The sequence below is a fragment of the Pseudophryne corroboree genome, chromosome 3 (genome assembly GCF_028390025.1).
Source record: "Pseudophryne corroboree isolate aPseCor3 chromosome 3, aPseCor3.hap2, whole genome shotgun sequence".
NCBI classification, from domain to species: domain Eukaryota; kingdom Metazoa; phylum Chordata; class Amphibia; order Anura; family Myobatrachidae; genus Pseudophryne; species Pseudophryne corroboree.
This window is the reverse complement of record NC_086446.1, coordinates 194,909,822-194,921,743: the sequence shown is the minus strand read 5'-3', so window position 1 is coordinate 194,921,743 and position 11,922 is coordinate 194,909,822. Positions and strand designations below refer to the sequence as shown.

Below are 11,922 nucleotides of genomic sequence, written 5' to 3'. Positions count from 1 at the left end.
GTAATGTGATTGACAGGAAATGGGTGTTACTGGGCGGAAACAGGCCGTTTTATGGGCGTGTGGGAAAAAACGCTACCGTTTCCGGAAAAAACGCAGGAGTGGCCGGAGAAACAGAGGAGTGTCTGGGCGAACGCTGGGTGTGTTTGTGACGTCAAACCAGGAACGACAAGCAGTGAAATGATCGCAGATGCCGAGTAAGTCTGAAGCTACTCAGAAACTGCTACGAGGTGTGTAATCGCAATATTGCGAATACATCGTTCGCAATTTTAAGATGCTAAGATTCACTCCCAGTAGGCGGCGGCTTAGCATGAGCAAATCTGCTAAAATCCGCTTGCGAGCGAACAACTCGGAATGAGGGCCCTTATTCAAGTTCCAAAACTATCCAGGAACAATTTTATTTAATGCTAACTGCATCATAAAATGTATTTTAAAACATGCTCTAGCCAGTAGACAACATTTGTATGTAGTAATTAAGCCTACATCTGATTGTAATAATATTAATTTTAACAAAATAAAATGACCCACTTCACTAAAGATAATCAAAAGTAAATTATTAAAGCAAAGCAGTGAATGGCTTTCTAAATGGATCAAAACTCACAAATAATACCACGTTTTTCTGCACAATTTGTATCATTCCATGTTCCATTTTCATACATTTCTACACAATTCTCCACTCCATTCAGATTATTCGGTTCACCAGGATACCAGTTTGAGTAGCCAATGTTTTCACCATTTGGATATGTAAAAGTGCCCTCTTTTTTAATATCATTTATGCCCAGAAATATGGCTATCGGAGATTTTTTACGAATATCTAAGATAGCTTGGTTCTCCTTGGCATTTACAGGTGAAGGTAGCTGACCACCTGCACGGGCACAAACTAACTTTGCGTCATTATAATTAGCTTGGGCATTATTTAAAACATAGATCTTTCCACCAGATGTTGTTCCTCCTTCGAAAAATGTAAAAGCTGAAAAAGAATAAATATATAATATATTATATATGGAAAAGGAAAAATAAATATTATAAGTGTCATTATGATACATTTTGTTAAAAAGGCTAAGTTTTTGTATATTATTTATGTAAAGTACTTTGTGCAATATGTTATAATGCACAGGTATTGATATATATAAAATTGATTTACAGTCTAAAGTAAATTATTATCAGTAATAAATTCTCATTTGCAAATGAGCAAAGCTTTGTTGTATTTGGTAATCTAATTTGCAGGACTTTATTTTTACGGTACATACATTTACTGCATATGTCTGCATCCTACCATAACAAACCAAGAGAATAATAGTGGGGATTGTGAGTGGCATAGTAGTTAGCTACTGTAACAAAATGGGGGACCCCTTAATGCACATCAAAGCTGTACCTCGTTGTGCTCAAATGCAAAATGCCTGGCGTGAGTGAGTCAGCAGTTTGCAGGCAGCTTTGCTAATGGGTGTCTTATTAGGCAAAAATACATCTTATTCACATGATTATGCAAATGAGATGCACAAACAGACTGTGCTGATTAAAATGATATGCAGCATGCCTATATTCTCCGTGTGACAACTCTTTATAGAGGAGGGTCCAGAATGTGAGGGAAGGAACATGGAGATTACAGGGGGGAGAGGAAAGGCCAGAGTGTGATGAAGGAGAGGATGGGACTAGAGTGTGAGGGAAGGAGCAGGGTGATGAAGGAGAGGAGGGGCAGGAATGTGAGGAAAGGATAAGAATGATGGAGGTAGGGATATTGGCAATGTGTGAGGGAAGGGACAGGGTGATATAGGAGAGAATGTGGCCAGTGCGTGAGGGCAAAGGGTGAACAGTAACTGACAAACCATTGAACAGATCAGACTGCAGCCTAGGGTTCCAGAGCTTGGATGCTCCCTATTGGAGCATAGCCTCACCAATGATGGATAACTTTGAGATGCACCCAACTCCTCCCAGTAATTTTAGCATTGTGAAATTGTGGCAGATGTCAGGGTAGAGGTGCTAGAAGGGAGCAAACCAAGAAAGAAGATGCAGAGTATATAGAACAGAGTTTGAAGTTAAGTAGTTAATTCTAATTATAATAAGTATCATGCTTGATTGGTTTTGAGTGCTGGTGTTTTGAGTGTGACAGTAGTGTGGTGGTGGTGGTGGTGGGGGGGGTTAATGAAGGTTGTGGGGCTCTAGGGTTCATTCTGTTGAAGATACAAATCCTCCTAGCCTCTCACATCAGCTAGTTATACTAGTATTAGTCAGTATAACAGTGATGTGAACTTATTTTGAATAGTAATTAAGAATATATGGAGGGTGAGGCAGGCAAGAGCAAAACTGAGTTTTATTGTGAGTAATTAAAATGTTGACCACAAAGTTATGTATTTTCCACACATTGGAGTGTGGAAAAGCCATCTCTGGCTTTATTAGTACCCTATTAACACCCCATTTTCCCCAAAAAAAGTTGACTGGCCATTCTGTGTCACCTTTGTTCGACAACCACTCCACTACATTGCAAGTTTAAATAAGTGGGGTCTTCTTCCCTTATCTACTCTTTCTTTGCTTATCTGCACCATCTCCTCTTCCTTAGTATTATTTTGCAATCAGTGGCTCTAAAATCAGGTTGAAGCTATGCTTCTGTCACCCAAGGCAAAGTCTCAGATTGGTACCGCCTCCCCCTGTCTTCCTTTCCCCCACATACTTATATACCATGAGTCCATACAGATGCCCCTTACATGCCCTTAGACTCTATCATATACCTTATATGCCATCATACTCACCTAGATATGCCATCAGACCCGTAACATTCACAGACTCCACCCCTATTTACAGCTGTTTTTGAAATTTCCCATGCTGGCTTTTGAACACTGTTAAAATGCAATACCAGTTCTACTATATAGACCCACAATGAGCATCATGTATGTATTAGGTCTTAAAAATCTCTCATTTTTGTTTGCACATCTATTGGATGCATCATGAAGGGACTACAGTATATAACTGAATTGTTGCCAGCACTACAGCTGTGGTAAAGTGATTAGTGAATCAACTCACACATAAGGGGGTCTATTTACTAAGCCTTGGACAGAGATAAAGTGGATGGAGATAAATGACCAGCCAGTCAGCTCCTATCTGCCATGCCACAGGCAAGGTTTGAAAAATGACATTTATGAGCTGATTGGCTGGTACTTTATCTCCGGCCACTTTATCTCCATCCAAGGCTTAGTAAATAGACCCATACATTGAATATCCACCACTGTGTCTCTTTTTTTGACCACAAACTATTTGGCAGATGTTTTTGTCAAGTGAAATTATTTTAGGAACTGCTTGTGTTGCCGAAAGGACAAGTTCAAGCTATTACATGTAATCATGTATCTAACTGCAGCTTATACACACTTCTAGAGTATTATTTTGCACATCCTGTGCTATTTTCTTTCACAAATATAAGAAATATATAACCAAAAATCATAGCATTACATATAGTAATACAAACCATTTTTCTGCTGTGTTAAGCTTGATTGCAGTTTATTTACACGCTCATCAAAAATTGCAATTTGTTTTCTATGAGCTTCGAGTACTGGAGAAAGAGTACTAATTAATATCTGTATACCTAGTGGTCCAAGTAGCAATAAAACATTGTATGATATATACTGTAGCAGCTCACATATAATTATAATGCTTGCTATAGTTACAAGGCAATAATGTCATCTTGAAGTTATTTAGATACTTTCAGGCAAATGTATTAAGCCTGGAGAAGTGATAAGTGGAATGTGATAATGCACCAGCAAGTCATTACGGGTTTGAAAAATGACAGTTAGGAGCTGATTGGCTGGTAAGTTATCACCTTCCACTTATCACTTCTTTATCACTTCTCCAGGCTTAATACAACTGCCCTCTTATTTGTAACTTGTTTTGTCTTTAGTGTCAATAGCTGAAAGATGAAGCCAATAGTATTGACCACACGTGCATCTATGGAACCTGGAGGGATCTTCTCTATCTGTGCTCAAGGCTCCTTAACTCTTATTCTCTCTACCACTTAGGAACATACAGTATACACTGACTATTTTGAGTAGTATTGACATCAGTGCACACTTTCCTATGCGATTTCAGAAACATAAAGTCTCCAATATCTAATAAACAGTCAGTGTTTATGATTTCATCAGTTACAAACAAATTTTAAAAAGATCAATACTTTTATAAATTGCATGTGATATACAGTATGTGAAGTATTTTGAAATATAACAAATAGAAATTCTGCTTAATTTAATACAGTTATAATTTATAACACTAAACCCAAAATATTATATACCATAATACTGCATCTATTCAATCATTACTTGCTGGACTACAGGTTGACAAAAGTGCAACATTATTAATAACTTCCAAAATACCATTAAATGCTAGGTTTAAGATGTTAATATCTGATGCACTTTTTAAATAAAAGAAAATCACCACTGACTTTAAGGTTCAGCAAATAAATTCTATGCAATAGTTATTGATATGGGTATTGTTTAAAAATTGATTGTCTTAATACATTATTTCAAACTCAGTGGCATAGTAATGTATAAAGTAATTGCAAAAATCGAATAAGTTTACCTGAGGCTCCACTGTCACCTCTGTCACCTTTTGGGCCAGGTAGACCCTGTTCTCCTCTTAATCCGTGTGGTCCAGCAATCCCTTGTAGTCCAGCTGGTCCTGGTAGTCCTGAAATAAATGTATTAAAACATTATTATTATTACTATCCTTTATTCATATGGTGCCACAAGGGTTCCGCAGTGTCCAATTACAGATTACATAAACAAATAATTAAAACAGGAAAACAGTAACTTACAGTTGAAGACAATATAGGACAAGTACAGGGTAAATAAACATAGCTACATCAGCAGATAACACTGAAATAAGTATCATGTGGCAGAGAACTGCTGGAGTTGGTGCAGTTGAAGATTGTTAAAGTAAGAGAAAGGATAAGCACATGAGTGAAAGCTTGCATTCTAAAGGTGAGGGGTAGACAGACAGGGGTGACACAGATGGGGTATATAGAGAGCATGGAACAGAGGGTTTGGATGAGATTTGGTTGGGTTTGGTGAAGAAGTGGGTCTTGAGAGCCCATTTGAAGTTTTGTAGAGAGGTGGAGAGTCTGAGGGGGAGAGGTAGGGAATTCCAGAGAATTGGAGCAGTACATTAAAAATCTTGGAGGTAGGAGAGGGAGGGAGTAATCAGTAGGCGGGAGAGTCGGCATGCATTAGCAGAGTGAAGAGGATGGGTGGGAGCAAGGCCGGTGACAGGGGGATCAAAGGGGACAACTGTGCTGGGCCCCAAGGTTTAGAGGGGCTCCAAGTATATGCCACTTAGTGACCACCAGGGATGTGAGACATCTTGTCCAAATAGGGCAGCAAGCTGTAGGCGGTGTGGGTCAGCCTCAGAGTGACAGGATCCTCTCACACAGAGACTGTGCAGCATGAGTGTGCACCTGCTAATCCAGGACCCTCTCTGTTGAAGGCAGTTATGGGGCATGCAGCAGCTCCACTGGTCAGGATTCCTGTTTCCTGTGCAGGCTTCTTCTGGTAGGGTGTGAGGGTCGCATGGTTCCGGCTGTGTGGTGTGTGGGTCTGGATAGTGGAAAGTGCAGTGCAGGGGAATCTCTCCTTGGAGTAAGAGTGGATTGGTGAGGGTATATATGGCTTTGGCATGGGGTGGGAGAGCTGGGAATGCAGTATGTAGTCATTGGGGACAGACAGACTGAGGGATGTGTGGGAGGAAGGGGGCTACACACACACACACACACACACACACACACACAGTATATATATATATATATATATATATATATGTATAAAACCTGAGGGGGCCCCAAATATATTACTGTATGGGGCCCAGAGATTTCTGTTGCCAGCCCTGGGTGGGAGTGTAAGGGGAGATAAGGTCAGAGATGTAAATGGGAGAGGAGTGGGTGAGTTCTTTGTAAGTGAGTGGGAGAAGCTTGAAATGGATTCTGAAAAGGAAGGGAAGCCAGTGAAGGTCTTGTAGGAGAGGAGAGGAGAGGTGGACATAGTGCGTTCGGCAGCAGCATTGAGGATAGATTGGAGTGGAGAGAGGTATTTGTCAGGAATGTCAGTCAGGAGGAGATTACAGTAGTCCAGTTAGAAGATGACCAGTGAGTGGATAAAGGATCTTAGTAGCATCCTGGGTCAGAAAGGGTCTGATCCTGGAAATATTTTTAAGATGAAAATGGAAGGTTTGTGAGAGGTGCTGAATGTGTGGTTTGAAGGAGAGGGAGGAGTCAAGGATTACTCCAAGACAGCACACTTGGGGGTTAGAGGAGATAGTAGTGCCATCAATAGATAATGAGATTGTGGGAGGTGAGGTTATGTGGCAGGGAGGGAAGATGATCAGCTCAGTCTTAGACATGTTAAGTTTAAGAAAGTGCTGGGACATCCAAACAGAGATAGCAGAGAGACAGTTGGAGATTCGAGTGTGGAGAGCAGGGGAGACGTCCGGAGGGGAAAGATAGATTTGAGTGTCATCAGCATAGAGATGATATTGGAAATCAAAAGAGTGAATGAGCTTACCTAGTGAGAATGTATAGAGAGAGAAAAGAAGAGTACCAAGGACACAGTCTTGGGGTACACCTACAGTTAGTGGAAGTGAGGGGGAGTTGGAGTCATGAGAGGAGACAGAGAAAGAACGGTCAAAGAGGTGGGAAGACAGCCAAGAGAGGGCAGTATCACACAGACCGGTGGAGTGAAGGATTTACAGTAGGGGAGGGTGGTCCATGGTGTCAAAAGCAGCAGAGAGATCAAGAAGAATAAGTAGAGAGTAGTGGCCCTTATATTTAGCAGCATGGAGGTCATTGCAGACTTTTGTAAGGGCAGTTTCAGTGGAGTGGAGAGGACGGAAGCCAGACTGGAATGGGTCAAGCAGTGAGTGTGAGGAAAGAAAGGAAGTATGGCGGTTGTAGACAATACACTCAAGGAGTTTGGAGACAAAAGGGAGAAGAGAGATGGGTTGATAGTTGGAGAGAGTGTTTGGATCCAGGGTATGTTTTTTAAGAATAGGAGAGATGAGTGCATGCTTGAAGGCAGAGGGGACAGTGCCTGATGAGCAGGAAAGATTGAGAAGGTGGGAAAGATGAGGACAGGCAGAATAAGAGAGGTAGCGGAGGAGGCGGGAAGGTATAGGGTCAAGAGGAGAGGTGATATGGGGAGAGGAATGAATGAGGACCATGGCTTTCTCAGCAGATGAATGGGAGAAAGATGTAAGAGTTGGTGAGAGGGATGGGGAGGGGTGGTAAGTAATGAGAGGAGGCTGGTTGCTGTTGGTCTGGTGTGATGTGATATCCTGATGTATGGAGTCAATTTTGAACGTGAAGTAAGTGCCAAAGTCAAGAGCAGAGAGTGAGGAGGGTAGATGAGGTGGAGGCGTGCAGAGGAGTGAGTTGAGAGTGACAAAGAGGCGCCGGGGGTTGGAAGACTGGGAGGAGATGAGGTTCTTGAAGTATGACTGTTTAGAAAGGGATAGGACAGCACTGAAGGATGAGAGCATAAGTTTGAAATGGAGGTCTGCCTTAGAGCGTGATTTCATCCAGTGTCGCTCAGCGGTACGTGAGCATTTTTGCAGATATCTGGTGCATTTAGTGTGCCAGGGTTGAGGTGTTAATTAGCGAGGGTAAATAGTGGTTGGTGGAGCAACAGAGTCAAGAGCAGAAGTAAGGGATGCATTGTATATGAAAGTGGCTTGTTAAGGGTATGAGAGAGAGAGAGAATAGGAGAGAGAAGTGAGTCAAACAGGGAGGAAAGGAATGTGGTGTCAATAGTCTCAATGTTATGCTTAGTGTTGGCAGGCTTAGGAGGTAGAGTTGGGGAATCAGAGAGAGATAGGTTAAAGGAGAGCAGGTGGTGGTCAGAGAGGGGAAATTGGGAGTTGGAAAAATCAGAAATATCACAACGGTGAGTGAAGACCAGATCCAGTGAGCTTCCATTCACATGGGAGGGCGAGAAGGTCCACTGGGAGAAACCAAGTAAAGAGGGGAGGTTAAGGAGTTTAGAGGCAGGGGATTGTGTGGGGATATCGATAGGGATGTTGAAATCATCTAGGATAATGGAGGGAGTGTCAGAAGTGAGGAAGCCAGGAAGTAAAGTTGTCGATGAATTTGGAGGCAATGCAAGGGGTCAGTAAATGACAGCTACTGTACTCTAAGATGGACTGGTTGGAAGAGGCGTATAGCATGGACATCAAATGTAGAGAATGTAAGGGACAGTTCTGGTGGTATGAGTTGGTAGGAGTAACTAGAAGGTAAAAGGATCCCAACACCTCCCCCATGGCGACCCCCAGGTCGGGGTGTGCATGTGAATACGATGCCCCCAGCAGATAGAGCAGCAGGAGAAGTAGTGTCAGAGGGAGTAATCCAGGTTTCAGTAATGGCTAGTACAGTAGGTGCAGGGAGTTGGAAATGAAAAGGTCATGAGTGGGGACCAGTTTGTTACAAACAGATCTGGCATTCCAGAGGGCACAGGAGAGGGGATAGGAGTCTGTGGGAGAGATGTGAATGAGATTATCAGGGTTGCTGTAGTGGTGAGGTGAGGTGAGATTAACTTTGAGGCTTTGAGGGCAAGGATGATGAGAGAGTAGTGATGGTGCGGGTGCCTGAGCTAGGAGGGGAAACTGCAGGAGGTGGGCAGGGAGGGAGTTCAGTGTGATGTGAATGGGGGTGTGAGGAGATGACAGGGAAGGGAGGGAGCAGGGCTGAGTGGTGAGTAGCAGGACCATGGAGCAGAGGTGAATGAAAGTGATGTAAGAGGAAAAGAGGGGGAATGAAACTGAGGGATGGAGGGGAGACAGGAGGGGAGAGAGGAGGAGGTGTAGGAGACTAGGGGGGAAGGATAGAGGTGTGAATAGGGGGCAAGACACATGATTAGGTAGACACTGAGTGATGTGGGGAGTAGAAGAAAACCTGGACATAGGTAATCATTCTGAGTTGATCGTAGCTGTGCTAAATTTAGCACAGCTACGATCATGAACTCAGACATGAGGGGGAAAGCCCAGCACAGGGCTAGTCTGCCATGCATGTTAGTGCCTTTGCACTTCAAGAGTAGCTCCCAGACAGCGCAGCTTTAGCGTGCTGGCCAGGAGCTACTCATCGCTCCCCAGCCCGTAGTGGCTGCGTGTGACGTCACGCAGCCGCTGCGGGCCACTCCCTGCATGGTCCGGCCACGCCTGCGTTGGCCAGAGTACGCCCACAAAACGGCAGCCAAACGCCGCCATTTTGCCCCCTCCCTCCCATCGACCGCCTCTGGTGTAAGGGAATCAGAGCAGAAGAATTGCAAAAATGCAGGTGAGAAAAGCAGTGTAAGCTGAATGGGTGTAGATTTAGTTTGAAGTGAATCAAAGCGTAGATAAAGTGGGTGCAGAAATGTATTTGGACTGGTAGAAATGAGAGGATTGCGAGAGGGTTAAAAAGGAATGGTATTTCTGAAAGGATTTTTAATTGTTGGTAAAATTGCATTGGTGCAGCTGTGATATAATAACAGATTACAAAAATACAGATAAAAGCATTTGTTGGTAAAATGGATGGTTGTTGAAATGTCCAAATAAGGTATGTTAATTTTTTATTAAATGTGAATCATTGCATTGCTTATTATGTTCCTAACGATTATATTCAAAAGACATTTTCACAAATAAAACGTAATTTATTACTATAAAAAAGTTGGAAAGCAAATTCTGTTACACCATTCTAATATACAGTGGTTGTAGTATTTCACCTTGTTCTCCTGTTTCTCCTTTAAGTCCATTTTTACCATCCTTGCCTGGTAGACCATCTTTACCTGGGGCACCACATGTAATTATGGAATAAGCATTGATGTCTGGGTCTTTACATATCTGAGTTCCGGATAACACTAAGGATACATTTAACAGGACACAGAAAACACGGAAAGCTTGCATATTCCAAATGTCATAGATCTATAGTAAAGATGAGGAAAGAAACATTTATTAGAGGTACTGTAATAGTATTGCCATTACTGCAGATGAGTACATTTCTTGCTGCAAGGGAATTGCACAATAGTTCTATTGTCAGAGAATAAAGACACAATACTTTCATAAATATATATAACAGAAAAATATACATACTGTAAGCAATCTTTAAAGGAATAAACAATTATTCATAATGTAAATGTGTTATTTTTCTCTTTGAATCATGCTGAGAATTACCAATCAGATATGAAGAATATGAGAGTTAATGTTACCAGCAGTAGTACAAGTAAAGAAATGCTTACAGTGCAGACCTTTTATACTAATAAATTGTTTCCTTGTTGGCATAATTTGTATTGGCGGATCTGTCATGTTGTAAAATGGAACAGGATTCAATATCCTGAAGGTGATAAATAAGGAAATTGTATTAGTATAACATAAATAAACATATGAACAAGACAATAATAAGAAAAATACCTAAACTATATATAACTAAAAATAAAAAAGTATTTTCCATTTATAATATTGCTCAAAGTAAATTTTGTAAATTTTGTTCTATGCACATGCATTATGGTGCTTGATACCAAAATTTTGTGCCAATTATTTTTTTACTTTCCTCTGTTTTCTCTTAGCTAGTGTGTTGCTCATATCTCCATGTCGCATTCACTAAGCTATTCACATATTTTTTCAACTAGTGCTTGACGTGTGAATTTAGAAGTTGGTGTAAATTTGAATTGAATGGCCAGAGATCACCCCAGTCCTCCAGAATCTTCAGGGACTAAAATAGTGTGAAACAAATTTTAGATTCTTTATTAATATTCCTGCCACCAGCTGAGCATTAGGTCCCTTAAAAAGAAAAATATGTTCTATGTCATTAGTTTCTCTGCAATGAGGGACCTCTGAAGAAATTAAGCCTTCCAGGACAGACAGTGTCTTGAGCTCGCCTTTGGTATGCATACAGGAGATCATGTCGTACAGAAGCCACCTGTTTGCATAGGAATAATATGTCATTTTCATACAACAGAGGTTCAACCAGATAATGGATAGTGATGGGGCAGGACAAAATGTGAACTTCTCTGATCAAACATCCTGGATAGACACCAACATCCCATGTCTCTCCAGTTGTCATCCCTCTGTGTCTCTAAAATGCCATTCCCTATGAATATCTAGACCACCTTTGCCCCAAGTCTCTATTGTACCATTACCCTTGCATCTCTACAGATCCACATACTCTGTGTATCTCCATCACCATCCCCTCTGCATGTCTTCAGCACCACCACCCTGCATCTCTCCATCTCATCTCTTACATCTCTCCAGGTCAGCCTCCTTCATCTCACCAGTGCAGTCCCCTGTGTCACTCTTGTTTACCCCCCTGCATCTCTCCATTTCATGCCCACTTCATCTCCCCAGTGACATTCCCCATGCTTCTCTTCACCACCATCTTCCTGTATCTCTCCAGCATCATCCTCCTGAGTCTCTGCAGACCCCCTTCAGTCTCTCCGGGTCAGCTCCCTTTGTCTCTCCAGACCCCCTTCTGTCTTTCCAACTCACTCCCTTTGTCTCTCCAGCTCCCTATATGGCTCTTCAGTCCCTTCTATTTCTCTACTTCAGCCCTCTATAGCTCTCCAGTCCACCTGCAGTCACTTCAGTGCAGATTCCTGTGTCTCTCCAGCTCAAGCTCCTGTGTTTCTCATGACCTCCTCCAGTCTCTCCAGGTCAACTCCCTTTGTTTCTCCAGACCCCCTTCTGTCTTTCCAACTCACTAATTTTGTCTCTCCAGCTCCCTATATGGCTCTTCAGACCCTTCTATTTCTCCACTTCAGCCCTCTATACCTCTCCAGTCCACCTTCAGTCTCTTCAGTGCAGATTCCTGTGTGTCTCCAGTCCGCTTCAATCTCCAGCTCATCTCCATGTGTCTCTCCATCCCCTTCCTGTCTCCCCAGATCAACCCTCTTTCTGTCTCTCCAGCAAATACCCCTGTGTCTCTTAAGCCCC

The 11,922-nt window shown here is 42.3% G+C and overlaps 1 protein-coding gene across 1 annotated transcript; it reads right to left on the bottom strand.

Moving 5' to 3' along the window:
- Positions 1–268: 268 nt before the first annotated feature.
- Positions 269–9,912, bottom strand: LOC135057585 (pulmonary surfactant-associated protein D-like). Its single transcript, XM_063963421.1, has 4 exons — positions 9,720–9,912; positions 4,558–4,665; positions 3,455–3,538; positions 269–967 (listed from the first exon to the last, which is right to left on the bottom strand). The coding sequence occupies exons 1-4, from the start codon at positions 9,898–9,900 to the stop codon at positions 588–590; spliced, it is 753 nt and encodes a 250-aa protein (XP_063819491.1). The 5' UTR covers positions 9,901–9,912; the 3' UTR covers positions 269–587.
- Positions 9,913–11,922: the final 2,010 nt, after the last annotated feature.

Excerpts from the sequence above, each read along its gene's own strand:
- LOC135057585 (XM_063963421.1), bottom strand. The coding sequence starts at position 9,900 with ATGCAAGCTTTCCGTGTTTTCTGTGTCCTGTTAAATGTATCCTTAGTG. Across the intron at positions 3,539-4,557 it reads AGGTGACAGTGGAGCCTCAG|TACTCGAAGCTCATAGAAAA; the intron begins GTAAACTTATTC and ends CTCTTTCTCCAG. Across the intron at positions 968-3,454 it reads CTTAACACAGCAGAAAAATG|CTTTTACATTTTTCGAAGGA; the intron begins GTTTGTATTACT and ends ATTCTTTTTCAG.